This window comes from Acanthochromis polyacanthus, chromosome 8 (genome assembly GCF_021347895.1).
Source record: "Acanthochromis polyacanthus isolate Apoly-LR-REF ecotype Palm Island chromosome 8, KAUST_Apoly_ChrSc, whole genome shotgun sequence".
NCBI lineage: Eukaryota > Metazoa > Chordata > Actinopteri > Pomacentridae > Acanthochromis > Acanthochromis polyacanthus.
Genome location: NC_067120.1, coordinates 22036289 through 22051439, shown reverse-complemented (window position 1 = coordinate 22051439; position 15151 = coordinate 22036289). Strand labels below are relative to the sequence as shown.

The 15151-nt window shown below is 42.5% G+C and overlaps 1 protein-coding gene across 1 annotated transcript in view; it reads left to right on the top strand.

The window, feature by feature from the left end:
* LOC110967711 (copine-8-like) overlaps nucleotides 1–15151 on the top strand; it is a 115872-nt gene that overhangs the window by 75775 nt on the left and 24946 nt on the right. The window contains exons 7-9 of the mRNA XM_051952030.1: nucleotides 11182–11245; nucleotides 13328–13431; nucleotides 14085–14189. Of these exons, the coding sequence (XP_051807990.1) occupies nucleotides 11182–11245; nucleotides 13328–13431; nucleotides 14085–14189 (273 nt within the window). The remainder of the gene's footprint in view (nucleotides 1–11181; nucleotides 11246–13327; nucleotides 13432–14084; nucleotides 14190–15151) is intronic.

Sequence of the window (15151 nt, the reverse complement as noted above, 5' to 3'; positions counted from 1 at the left end):
AACAAAGACGGAAAAAAATAAATAAATAAAGATAAATAAAAGTAATGGAAATGAAAGCAGAAATGGCTGTTCTCTGTGTGTATGAAGGAGGGTGTGTGTGTGTGTGTGTGTGTGTGTGTGTGCGCGTGCGCGTGCGTGTGTGTGTGTCTGCGTGCGAGTGTGTTCGTGTGTATTTCATATGTAATATATAATATATATGTTGATAATGACAGCGATATAAATAAGGAGATCAATGAATATTAACAGTTATGTACATCATTACAATAATAATAGTGAACATAAGCAATAGTGATTGAAACCGGACAATCCCCACACACAGAAACCACACGGGGGGCCAGGGCAGAGGGGCACGACCACCCCACCGCAAGGCCGCGCCCAAGACCAAGACTTTTTTTTTTTCCCTTTTCCTCTTTTTCCTTGTCCTTCTCCCCTTTTTCCCTTTCTTTTCTCTTTTCCCTTCTTCCCTTTTTTTCCTCTTTTTTTTCTTCCTTTTCCTTCCCTTTTCCTTTCCTTCCTCCCTTTCCATTTCCGTATGCCCTCCCACCCACTCTCCTTCCCTCCTTTTGAGTGTGTGTATTGTTATGATAATGTGGTGCATTAAAAACAGGGCATATGAGGTGCATTAAAAAGCGAAGGGAAGGCAAGCAAGGAGTTTGCTCCATCAGCAACAACCCAAGACCCGGACACGGCCCCGCGACAAGGCAGGCGCGCCTCACCACCCAGGCCCCACCGCAGCCACCGCGCGCAAAGACAGCCCAGCCCATAAGCACTGCATTCAATCAAAAAATAAATGAAAATAAAAACACAAGAAAAGCAGATTAATGAAAACAAACAATCAAACAAACAGAGGGGTATTTACATAGATGAAAACAATACTAGTGAATGTGTCTATTGGAAAATACGCTTCTGTATGTGTAGGTATCTGTGTTCTAGGAAGTTTCTATGGAGTTTTATATTGAAGTTATTGGTGGACAGGCAACAGGAGAAATAAAATGAAATACTAACAATAATTCATTAGTTAATAACCTAAAAAAAAAGAAAAAAAAAGAAGTTGTATTGTATTTTAAATATACGAGATAAAATTGTGGTGTTGGAATGATATAATGATCAGCTATGAGAGCAAGTTATGACTGTAAGAAAGAAAGAAATGGTTGCCAGGCAGGGTAATGATTGTTTTTCTTGAAAGAGGAGTCTGTATTTTCCAGGGAGATGTAATCTATGAGTAGGTTGTTTCCACTGTGTTATATTTATTGAGTTCCTTGATTTCCAGTTCAAGAGGATAGTTTTCTTGGCGACAGTTCGCGCCGTAAGAAGTGTATGGTTGTGTGCCCTGTCCAGTGTAGATACGGATACGTCTCCCAGTAAACAGAGGGATGGGGAGAAAGGGATGTGGCAGCCCATGATTTGTGAAAGAAGGTTTGTGATATTTTCCCTGAATTTTTGGACAGGTGAGCAGTACCAAGTTGCATGAATGTAGGTGTCAGTGCAATTTTGTGTGCAGTGTGTACAGATTTCAGGTGAATATCCCATTTTGTGCATTTTTTGACCAGTGAGATGAGTTCTGTGAAGGATTTTGTACTGTATAAGCTGTAAGTTGGTATTTTTTGTCATTGTGAAAATGTTTTTGCAGATTTGGGTCCAGAAGTCGGCATCAGGGGCAATAGAGAGGTCTGTTTTCCATTTATCTGCGGGGATGCCGAGTGCAGAGTCAGACTAAGATATTAGTTTGTATATTTTTGAGAGAAGTTTTTTGGGGGAAATGTTAATGGATGCAGAGGTTGAGGGTGGGAGGTCCAGGTTATTTTTTTATTTTTCAGATTTGATTGAATGGCTGATGAAACTTGTAAATATTCCAAAAATTGATTGTCCCAGATGCCGAACTTCTGGACCAGGAAGGGGAGTGAAACCAGGGTATTATTGTGATAGATATGACGAAGGTGAGTGATTCCTTTATCTATCCAAGTGATTAGGTTTAGTGGTTTTTTATTACTAATGAAGTCAGGATTGTGCCAGATGGGAGTGAAGAGTGAAGGTGTGACAGTGGAGTTAGTAACTTTGTGGAATTTCCACCAGGCTGTCAGAGTGGACGATATTGTGGGGCTTTGGAAACAGGGATGATGCTTTATGGATTGGCTTAAAAATGGTAAATCTGAAATGTGGATTTGTTTAATAACCGCCTGTTCTGAGTCCAACCATGTGTTGTCTCATTGAGTGGGGTGGATCCATTTGTGAATATATTGAAGCTGATTTGCCAGGGAGTAGTGGTGAAAGTTTGGGGCGTTAAGACCGCCTAGTATTTTTGGTTTTTGGAGAGTAGTCAGTTTCATTCTTGGGGGTTTATTTTTCCAGTAAAATCTTGTAATAGCTGAATCTAGGGATTTAAACCAGGTAGGAGATGGGTGGGTTGGGATCATAGTGAGGAGGTAGTTGATTTTGGGAAGGATTGTCATTTTAACTGATGCAATTCTGCCTAAAATGGATAGTGGGAGGTTTGTCCAGCGTTGGAGATCATCAGTAATTGTTTTGAGCAGTGGAGTGAAATTAAGATTAGGCAACTCCGACAGCCTGGGGGAAATATGGATACCTATATATGTGATGTAATTTTTGCAAATGGGGATGGGTGTTGAAAGGGCTGCCACATCACAGCTATTGTTATCTAATGGGAGTATGGATGATTTCTTCCAATTTATTGAGTAATCAGAGATATGGGAGAATGAATCTATAACTTTAATTATTTCTTGCAGTGCTGGTTGTGGATTCTGAATGAATAGGAGTATGTCGTCTGCATAAAGACTGATTTTATGGTGCATGTTGGGGGTTTGAAATCCGGTAATGAGGGGGTTCTGACGGATGGCTGCTGCTAAAGGTTCGATAAAAATAGTGAACAGAGAGGGAGAGAGTGGACATCCTTGCCTGGTCCCTCTATGAAGAGTGAAGCTTTGTGAGGTTTGTCCGTTAGTAGTCACTGTGCCTGTAGGTGAGGTGTAAAGTGCTTTAACCCAGTTAATAAATGACTCCCCAAAGCCAAATCTGTGAAGCGTATTAATGAGAAATAGCCAGTTCACTTTGTCGAAAGCTTTTTCTGCATCTAATGTGACTATAATTGATTTGTTATGATGGAGGGATGAATAGTGTATTAAATTGATAAGTCTGCGTGTGTTGTTGGATGAGTTTCTACCTTTGATGAATCCAGTTTGGTCTGGGTGGATTATGGAGGGAATTATTTTTTCTAGTCTGTGGGAGAGTGCTTTGGTAATTATTTTTATATCTACATTTAGGAGTGAAATGGGGCGGTAGCTTGAAGGCAGGGTTGGGTCTTTGTTTGGTTTGAGAAGTAGTGAGATTGCTGCTGAGTTCATGTTGGCTGGGAATCTGGAGTACTGTTGTATTTCAGAAAGCATCCGGTGAAACAGTGGAGCTAAAATGGACCAGAAGTGTTTATAGAACTCAGCAGGGAAGCCATCGGGACCAGGTGCTTTATTATTGGGCATTCGAATGAGAGCAGAGTGGATTTCTTCACCCGTTAATGGTGAATCTAAAGTGTTTTTCTGATCAATGGAGATCTGTGGTATATTTATGTTGTTGAGAAAGGATTTGATCTCATCTTGTTCTGGGTTATTGTCTGATGAGTACAGTTTGGCATAGAATTCTTTGAATATTTTGTTAATTTCATCAGGAGAGTTTGTTGGCTTCCCTGCTGAGTCTTTTATGGTGGAGATGGTAGACTTTTCCTTATTCCGTTTGATTTGATTTGCAAGATATTTACCAGATTTGTCATTGTGGTGGAACTGTTCTTGACGGAGTCTGTTGATTAAAAAAAAGTTTTTTTATTCAGGATTTCATTAATTTGAAGTTTATAACAAAACGGATTCTTAGAGATAATGGCCTGTCTATGGTGCAACACTGCAACAGATGTGTCACATCAGTCGTGCTTAACACCTGACACCAGTAGCAGTAACCAGACCCACCGTACGGACTAAGAAAGTCTTCATACCACAGCAGCCAGGATGTGCCTATCTGCTTCGTGAATATAATAAAATGACAAACAAAAACAAAAAAATATTAGAATTAGTTGCAATAATTTCATTTTTACTCCGCCAAGGAACACAGCGGAGTTATGTGATGATCCGGATCTCTCTCTGTCTGTCTGTCTGTCTGTCTGTCTGTCTGTGCGCAACATTACTCAAAAACAGACTTTCAAATTTGGATAAAATTTTCAGGGAAGGTCATAAATGACACAGGGACCAAGTGATTGGATTTTGCCAGTGATGTGGCTTATAGTCTGGATCCACCAATTTGTCAAAGATTACTGTATCATTGTGAGATAGGAGCATGGCGTCACTGTAACTATGACAACAAGCGAACACTACATCTGCTGCCTGCTGACGATCACAGGATTGTGATCCTACTAAGAATTGACCAGTGCGGACTTATCGGGACTTATCCGTCAGACGTCATACAGCGACTGAGCAGCCTTGCCGGAGTACTGTGCTCTCTGAGTGCTTTACTTGTTTTAACATGTGGCCTTGTCAGTCTATAACATAAGAAATAGACTGTTTTACCCATACAGTATATAAAATAATGATATGATACATGATCTTTTGAAAAGACATGGCAGTCCAAAAACCCATTAGAGTGATATTTGTGGAATCATTTTCTCTCAGCAACCTCTCACTCAGTTGTCCATCATTCTATGAACGTTGTTCTTCCAGTCTTTATCCCTGTGACTTAGTCCATCTCTTTCTTGTTCCCTCTGTCACACCATTTTTCCATCTGCCAGATCGCTGAGCAATCTCTCTATTCAAACCGTGAATTCATTTCACTGAATGCTTCCCCGTTTATCAAAGGATGGTGGTGAGTCCCAGGTGATACATGGAGTTTCAAAGCCTTGCTTCAATTATCCATCAATTTCTTGATTTTATATGTATTTTTTTTAAAGCTCTCTCTGTCGCTACTGGACAGTACTTAGCCAAATGAAATTATCGTTGCCCTTCCTCGTTCTGAATCAGGCCCGCGGTCTGTGGCATTCATTTGGTCTATTTTTAGTGGTCAGTCTCCCTTGGCTTTATTGGCTGAATATTACGCTTCGGCTGCTCAGGATGCAAACAAACATAGCAGCTCAAATGTCATTGGATGTGGTTACATTACTTTGATGTTCGTCTCTGAAGGTTATCGTTCAGCATTAATTAATATTTATTTAGGCAATCAGGCAATGAATGTGAGAGACGCAAAGATGAAGAGAAATGAGATGCCAGGTCTGCAGGGGTTTCACCTGACTGGATTTTGCATTTTGTGTTTTCTCATTTCCAGCATTTAAATGATACCTAAATGGCAGAATAATCTTGCCTTCTTAAAGTCCTTGATTATTAATGTCATGAACATTTAAATTTTGCTGAAACCATCATATGTGGTGAATGAAAATGTCATAAGAAGATGAAAAAACAAGAGGCAGGTGAACAGATTAAAGGTTGCATCAACACAAAAACATACTGATGTCATATCTACAATAAAAATCAGTCCAGTGATTGTATGTGTACACAGTGTAAACAATAGACTGTATTCTGTCCGACTGACATGCCACCCTACTTACTCCTGTTTCGCTTAAGAAGGCTTTCGCCATGTGGAGGTGGTTTAGCTCAGGCCTACACTGGGCTTATTCAGACATTTTATAAGCTTCTTTCTTTTGTTTTGCTTAAATACGATGAAGTTGTTATCCTTTTTGATTAATATGTTTTAATTTCTAAATCTGCTGACCCTCCATGTCTGGTTTCTTCATTAAATTATTGTATTGAAAATATCATGCAATCTTATTTATTACATTCATATTCATACCGTTCAACCATCTAATGCTAATTTCGTGTGTGCAATACAATTTATGTGCAATTATGTTTATCTACTCTCATCGCTCTCTTCATCTGCACTCTTTAACTGCAGTTCTACACACGTCATACAATAATAGGTGCAAATATCCATCATGTCATATCTGTGTATGTAAAGGGTGTACACAGTGCATATAATCTTTATTGTCTCTATTTCTTTATTATTATCTTTCTTCTGCTTTTGTACATTTTCCTTTGGTTTTAATTTCAGTTCATTTTTATTTATTCCTCATCACTTTTTCCTCTTCTGCTTATGTCTTTTGAGCTGCTATAATATGAGAACCATCTCTTTAGGGAGCAACAAAGTTTATCTTTATATTATTTTAGTGTCTTAAAATTTTGAAAAGTCTGTTAAAAACCCAACTCATGATAAATTACATGCTATACCCTTGGCCTTTGCCTATCATATGGTTTTGCTATTTTGTTATCTACTGTCTGTGATCACAAGGCTGTGATTTTCTGCCAAAGATCTCCTAAATCATTTTTATGGAGCATGTCAACATATCAGCATGTCATCGCCCCTATCAAATGTGGAACATGCAAAATGTAACACCCTCCCCTGGCTTGATGACCATGAAAGGCATTTAAAGATGCAATGTACGCCAGGGAAGACAAAGTCAGGATATATGTTGACATCCTAAAAAGCTTAATGTTGCATGTAAGCATTCAGTTACGGAACCAAAGTATTCTCATTTTTCCAATTTTGTTTCTTGTAGCTGTCATAACGCTGGGGTTTTATTTCAGGCAGTCATTTCAGTGACCAGACCTCCTTGTAGCCAACAAATAAAAGCTCCCACTCTGATAGGAGAGAAGTTTCTTTACTCAGTTTTTAAAATGTAGCAGATGCTATTAGGCTTGCGAGTATTAGGCGAGGTAATCTCCCACTAAATGCCTCCACCTGTCAACTGGACTTCATCTCCACTAGACTTCTGAAGGAGGTTCAAGGAGGATTTTCAGACTGTTTGCCCACAAATCCCCTCTATTTTGAGCTCCTCATTGTCTACTGGCTCTGACTCATGTTGTTAAAAAAAGCAATAGTTGGACCTCTTCCTAAAAAAGCCTGAGTCTGTTTTTCCGTGAAAATTTTTTTTAAAAATCTAAATGTAAGTTTTAATCAGGGTTAACTGATAACCGTGTTGCCTCTCTGATAATCTCATGTGTACCGAGCACAGCACAGAAACAGCTTTTACTAAGGTTATAAATGTTTTACTACAAGCTCTGGGGCTTGCTCAGTTTTTATTGTACCTGATGTCAGTTCAGCATTTAATGCAGTTGATCACAATATCCTTATAGATGAACACTGTGGTGGAGAGGACACTGCTCTTACCTGGTCTTGCCTCCACCTATCGGACAGGTCTTTTTCTGCCCTCCTCTCACATGGTGTTCCTCAGGGGTTCAATAATATTTTATATTTATATGTTTGCTTTGTTCGGTGATCCTGGGAGCTATGTTGTCTGGGGCATAAGCCCCTGGTAGGGTCTCCCAAGGAAAACTGGTCCTGGGTGAGAGACCAGGCTAAGAGCGATTCAGAAGACCATGATGAGGACAAAAAATGGTAAAGCCACTACCTCGCCCGGGTTAGGGAAACCGGGGCCTTCTCCTGGAGCCAGACGGGGCGGGGGGGGGGGCCTCGTCAAAGAGCGTTTGGTGGCCGAGCCTTGGGGTCCCGTGGGGTTCTGGAAACAAAATCCTGGAGAGGGGTTGGACTCTCTCCTACTCTGTAGTTGCACAAAATGAGAGGCGCCAGGCGGGTGTGGGGATACTTACAAGCCCCCGGCTGAGCGCCGCTTTGTTGGAGTTCTCCCCAGAGAACGAGAGGGTCGCCTCTCTGCGACTTCGTGTTGCAGAGGGGAAAACTCTGACTGTTGTCTGTGCTTATGCACCGAACAGCAGTTCAGAGTATTCGGCCTTCTTGGAGTCTCTGGGTGGCGTCCTGGAAGGGGTGCCACCTGGGGATTCCATAGTTCTCTTGGGAGACTTCAACGCTCACATGGGCAACGATGGGGAAACCTGGAGGTGGGTGATTAGGAGGAACGGCCTGCCCGATCTGAACCCGAGTGGTGTTTTGTTATTGGACTTCTGTGCTAGTCATGGATTGTCCATAACAAACACCATGTTTGAGCATAAGGTTGCTCATAAGTGTACTTGGTACCAGAGCACCTTAGGCCAAAGGTCGATGATCGAATTTATAGTCGTATCATCAGACCTGCGGCCGTATGTTTTGGACACTCGGGTGAAGAGAGGTGCAGAGCTGTCAACTGATCACCACCTGGTGGTGAGTTGGATCCGATGGCGGGGAAGACTGCCTTACAGACCTGGTAAACCCAAACGTGTAGTGCGGGTGAACTGGGAACGTCTGGCAGAGGACCCTGTCCGTAGGGTTTTCAACTCCTCCATCCTGGGGGAGGTTGGGGACATGGAGTCTGAGTGGTCCATATTCAAAGCCTCCATTACAGAAGCAGCTGTTAGGAGCTGTGGTCTGAAGGTCACTGGTGCCTGTCGCGGCGGCATTCCAAAGAGCCGCTGGTGGACACCAGCGGTGAGGGAGGTCGTCATGCTGAAAAAGGAGACTTTTCAAGCCTGGTTGGCTCGGGGGTCTCCCGAAGCAGCTGACAGGTACCGGTTGGCCAAAAGGGCGGCAGCTGTGGTGGTTGTTGAAGCTGAAACTCGGGTGTGGGAGGAGTTCGGGGAGGCCATGGAGAAGGACTTTCGGTCGGCCTCGGGGAAGTTCTGGCAAACCGTTCGACGCCTCAGGAAGGGGAGGCAGGGCTTCGCTCAGGCTGTGTATAGTCGGGGTGGAGAACTGTTGACTCGTACTGGGGATATCGTCGAGCGGTGGAAAGAGCACTTCGAGGAACTCCTGAACCCGGTAAACATGTCCTCTATGGAGGAGGCAGAGCCTGAAGACTCGAGGGGGTCTTCGTACATATCCGTAGCAGAGGTCGTCGAGGTAGTTAAGAAGCTCCTCGGTGGCAAGGCGCCAGGTGTGGACGAGATGTGCCCCGAGATGCTGAAGGCTCTGGACATTGTTGGACTGTCTTGGTTGACACGTCTATTCAATGTCGCGTGGGCATCGGGTACAGTACCTGTGGAGTGCAGACCGGGATGGTGGTCTCTATTTTCAAAAAGGGGGACCGGAGAGTGTGTGCCAACTACCGCGGTATCACACTTCTCAGCCTCCCCGGGAAAGTTTACTCTAGGGTGCTGGAAGGGAGGATCCGACCGATAGTGGAACCTCGGATTCAGGAGGAGCAATGCGGATTCCGTCCCTGTCGTGGAACAGGGGACCAGCTCTTTACCCTTGCGGATCTGCTGAGGGGGTCATGGGAGTATGACCTGCCAGTCTACATGTGTTTTGTGGATCTGGAGAAGGCCTCTGACCGTGCCCCCCGAGGGGCTTTGTGGGGGGCACTGTGGGAGTATGGGGTCCCAGGCTCGTTGCTATGAGCCGTTCGGTCCCTGTACGACCAAAGTGAGAGCTGTGTCCGCATACTCGGCACTAAGTCAGACACGTTTCTGGTGGGTGTTGGACTCCGCCAGGGCTGCCCCTTTTCTCCAATCCTGTTCGTGGTTTTCATGGACAGGATTTCAAGGCGCAGTCGTGGTGGGGAGGGTTTTCGATTTGGGAGCCTCAGGATCGCATCTCTGCTTTTTGCAGATGATGTGGTTTTGTTGGCGTCCTCAGACCGTGACCTCCGGCACGCACTGGAGCGGTTTCCAGCCGAGTGTGAAGCGGCAGGGATGCAGATCAGCACCTCCAAATCCGAGGCCATGGTTCTCTCCCGGAAACTGGTGGATTGCTCCCTCCGGGTTAGGGGGGGAGTTGCTTCCCCAAGCGAAAGAGTTTAAGTATCTCAGGATCTTGTTCATGAGTGATGGGAAAATGGAGCGAGAGATGGACAGGCGGATTGGTGCAGCGTCAGCAGTAATGCGGGCGTTGTACCGAACCCTCGTGGTGAAGAGGGAGCTGAGCCGTAAAGCGAAGCTCTCGATTTACCAGTCCATCTACGTTCCAACCCTCACCTATGGTCATGAACTCTGGGTAGTGACCGAAAGAACAAGATCGCGGATACGAGCGGCCGAAATGAGCTTCCTCCGTAGGGTGGCTGGACTCAGCCTTAGAGATAGGGTGAGGAGCTCAGACATCCGGAGGGATCTCGGGAGTAGAGCCGCTGCTCCTTCGCATCGAAAGGAGCCAGTTGAAGTGGTTTGGCCATCTGATTCAGATGCCTCCAGGGAGACTTCCTTTGGAAGTTTTCCAAGCACGTCCGTCTGGGAGGAGACCCTGGGGCAGACTCAGAACTTGCTGGAGGGATTATGTATCTCGTCTGGCCTGGGAACGCCTCGGGATCCCCCAGGAAGAGCTGGAAAGCGTCGCTGGGAGGAGGAGCGTCTGGAATGACCTGCTTCGCCTGCTGCCTCTGTGACCCGGCCCCGGATAAGCGGAAGAAAATGGATGGATGGATGGATGGATGGATGTTTGCTTTGTGCCAGATAATTCATAGTATAACATTTATTTTACATGTTATGACAGCAAGATGCAAATTTATTTCAACTGATAGTGAGATTGAGACAGATTTTCTCATGTTGTGGTTTAGAAACCTTTTCTCCAACATCAAACATTCTGCCTGCAAGCTGCTTGTGATGTTTGATTCTGAGCATGAGTGCAATCACGCTTTCTCCAACTAAGGACCATTGCACAAGTTAAAGTGGACCTTTGAGAAGTCATCAAAGCTTTCATCTCCTCGCATTTAAATTATTGTAATTCCTTGTACTTGTAGCTCAGTCCAAAGGTTATCTCTCGTCTGCAGCTCATTCAATTTTCTTCAGACAAATTGTGAGAGAAATCACCATATTTCGCCCATCATTGCTACACTACACTGGCTACCTGTTAGGTGTAGAATTAGTTTTAAACTCCTGCTGATTACTTTTAAAGCCTGACAGAGCTTTAATCCTGGTCATCATTGATTTACTCCTGCACTGTAAGCCCAGCTGCTGCCTGCACTTTCCACCTTATTCTAAAATGAAATGGATGTTAAGTTGGCAAACTCAGTACCTTCTTTTAGGTCACTCCTCAAAACTTACACCAGCAGGAAAGCCGTTTTATATTAAATCTGTTGTTTGATGAGATTAAGACTCTTTTCTATCTGTTTTATTTGATCAGTTTTTCTTATTCAAACTTTATTATTATTATTACTATTATTATTTTCAATGTAAAAAATACGTCAAGTAAGAGATTGTTAAGTGTGGATGAGTGTGGTCAATTGTTCTTGTTTTTTGTTCTCTCCTTTTTTTCCTCCAGTGGGATCCCAGGGAAGAAATGTGGCACCTTCATAGTGAGAGCAGAAGAGCTAAGCAACTGCAGGGTAAAAGTCTGTTTCATTCACTGGTTGATTCATTTGAACTGGAATTTTCAAACTTTCAGATACAACAGTAGTTTGAGATTCTTATTTCTTTTTGTCCCACCTGCTGTGGCGCACAGTTTAAATTAAAACTCAGAATTAATAGAAATGAATCATGTTGTAAAGCTGAATATTGTCATAAAAATCTGTACAATTCTGTAATCACGAACAATTTCATATACATTTACCGCACTCAAATGCACTCCAAGGCTAAGGTTAACACACATATAGGAAAGTATTATCTTTGGTAACTTACATTCAGCAAATTAATCCAAGTCAGTGGAAGTGTCTACAGCTGTATGTAGATATAAACTGAAGAGCCCAAACACTCCCTTCTCATATTTTGATGGTAGTCCTTCACCTGGCACCATAACAGCTGAAGTGCACTGAGTTCAGAATTCTTCAAGATGCCCTGTGGTGTCAAGCAGCAAGATGCTAGCAGCAGATCCTTTAAACTCACATCCAACAGTAATTCTCGCAATACCCTGTCAACTGTTTATACTTTTGTTTAAACTCCTCTAACTGCTTGCCTCTGCTGATTGGAGTCACCCCACAGCCATGACATTTTCTGTTTCCCGAACCCAGCAGACCCAGATACAGAAGATCTACACTGAGTCTATGAAAGAACCAAAATGCACGATTGTTCTTCTGTGACAAAGATGCATGTCTTTCAAAGATTTTATCATAACAGTTGTAGCAGTCACTAGACACTCAAGACTGCCGTGATTTACATGCATGTAATCTTTTTTTCACACCTGTATATTTTCTTTCACCACATTCCATTTTACCTCTCTATATGTAAGACAGTGGTGTTGCTGTGACACCAGAAATTTGCCTTCAATTAGAGCACTAAGTGTATTATCTCAAAGTGTAGTCTCTAAAAATATCACAGTACTGCTGAAAGCCAGAGGAAGTATCAAACACTGTCACAGAATGCATGTCATGCTTTGTGTTACTTCATTTATTTACTTATCTACTTTTGTAGTAACTTTTTCCACAGACAAGGATTGGAATGTTTTTATTTCTGTTGGTCATAGAGGCAAAAAAAAAACTCTTATTCATGGTGCTGGTTGTCAACCAGTATAACAAGACTGGTTTTCAGTTTATGACACAACACAATGTTTGACACTGTTGTCATGTCTTCGTTTGACCTTTGTGCTGAGCCAGACCATGACTACTCTACCCCCTTTTCTTTGAAACAGACAAAAATCCCCTTCAAGCACTTGCACAGTGACAGAAAAAGAGCTATTTCTGACAAAGTGTCTCACCATTCTAGGTCAGTTTTGTTCTTTTCTGGTGTTTTTGGCACCTTTGGACAAAAAGCTTTGGTTTTACAGTTCACAACATCAAACTGAATTCCACATTTTGATCTCACCAGTTCAAAACTAAACAGCATAAGTCCTCAGTTGTCATTTAGTAACAAAACATGCCACAAATGAAGAAAGAAAACCTTTGCAAAAGACACTGATACGGTTGTTTCTTATCTGGCAATTGACAATATGCCATAATTGCTTTTTGTCAATCATTCAGCTCCTTTTTTTCCTTCTTTACACTGTGCAGCTAAATAAAACAAACCCCCAGCCTTTTTTGTGTACCAAGGAAACAGTGGAAATGACTTAATTAAGGATGAGATGATTGTGAAGTTCATTATACCAACAAACTTACAATAATTTATGAAAAAACTGAATTTGCACGTCATTAATCATAGAGTCCAGATGAAATCATGCTAATAATATGCAAATGTCAAGGCTAATCTTGATATAATCTTCTAGCATTGGTTTTGGGACAGGCCAAGATGAATTTTTTTATATCAGTTAACAGGACTCAGTTGGGGAAAGCGAAATGTTTCCAGACTTAATAAACACAAATATCTATGTGGTAAAATGGCAGACATAACATGAAAAAGTGATGTATCACTCTTCATCATTCTTTTGGCCAATGTTAATACATGTTCTGATCACAGCAGGTCGTTGTGTCGATATGTGTCATTTCAGCCATCTTGAGGCTGTGCAACATTTATATTCTTGTTCCTTCTCTCCTCTTTAGGAGTCGGTGATGCTCCAGTTTTGCGGCAATAAGCTGGATAAGAAGGACTTCTTTGGAAAATCTGATCCGTTTCTCGTCTTTTACCGCAGTAACGAGGATGGATCGTAAGTTAACAAGCCCCTACGCTGTCTGTGGAAATCAATTTGATAACTTACAATATGCAGCTGTCTTCATTGTACGCACACACATCATGTAAAGATGAAAGCAAAAATTCTGTACTTGATTTTTCATGCTCCAAAACCCCTATATCGTGGATATAAGATTTAAACTGCCTGTGCGATGTTATATAATGCTGGGTGTTGCATATGTGACTTAAGACATCCATCCGTCAACAAGAAAACGCGGTAGGAGGGATGAGCAGTGATAATAGGACAGAGCTGACAAGAGGGAAATAAAGGGTGAAGGGATGGATAAGATGGAGTTAAGTGAAAACTGTGTGGAGGTCGCAGTCTCTTTGCCCTGCAGATGCTTTTATTCAAGTCGACTTCAGTGTCTCGCACTTAACACATTCTCTTTTAGTGCAGCTGGGTATTTACTGATGCAGCCTAAATGTTCCGCTGCAGGGTTTAACAGCCGCACGCCGTGGTTACAAACAGCCAGTCTAGATGCCGTATACAAAAGAACAGCCAAAGTCAAGCTTAATGAAATGCTTTTTATATTATGTTCCCTTTAATAACAAAGAGGGGAGGCATATAGGGCCACGTTTTTCACTTTTAGGGGCATTTTTCATCTGTTTACAGATTTGTATGTCTCACAGGTTTACCATCTGCCACAAAACAGAAGTGGTGAAGAATACTCTGGATCCAGTGTGGCAAGCTTTTAAAATTCCTGTCAGAGCGCTGTGTAATGGAGACTACGACAGGTAAAGTGGAAACCCCACCAACAAACATTTAAGAAATTTACCATTAAACCGAAACAATAATAATATAAGTGAAAATTATATTGACAGAAGAGCTTTAAAAAGATCAAAGTGAAACAGAAGTTAGACTATGATGTTTTGTAGATGGTAAATGGACCACATTTATTTAATTACTTTTTTAAACGTGTGTTCCAGAGTGCTTTGCAATGTGTTTCTTTCACCAACCCCATCACACACACACTCACACATCAGTTGTGGAAGAGTTGGCATGCAAGGTGCTGGCCTTCCATTGACAAAAGAGCACTAATATAATAAAAATTACACTTAAAAACATACGTCAATATCATTGTCATCGAAAGATGCCAGCTGAGACAGTTTGGGCATTTAATTAACATGCCTCCTGGATGCGTTCTAAGCAGTTTTCTGGGCACATCCATCTAGATAGATAGATAGATAGATAGATAGATAGATAGATAGATAGATAGATAGATAGATAGATAGATAGATAGATAGATAGATAGATAGGGTTTTATTTGGAAAAAATATGAAGCCCTTCTTCTGGCGAAGCCCCCAACCAGCTTCTTGGTCTTAGCTACACTGACCACCAGGGGGTTTCTGCCACACCACCTCATGGTATTCTGCTTCCCCTGCCCCAGCCAAGACTCCAAGTTGACTCTGAAATCCTTGATGTGAAATGTTAAGAATAAAGGATCCAGTACTGATCTCTGAGGAGCTCCTGTGTTGGTCATAACGTTCCCTGTCACACAGTCCTGAAGTCTCACAACTCTGGTCTTCCTGATGTTATCATACTGGAGCCCACCTGCATCTCCCTTTGCCTTGTCCCCAGCAGTGCAGGTCGAATTGTATTGAATGCACTGAAGAACTCAAAGACTGACAGTTCTGTTTACCCTGTCCAACTGGGAGTAAACCCTCTCTAGCATGCAGATAATTGCACTGTCCACACC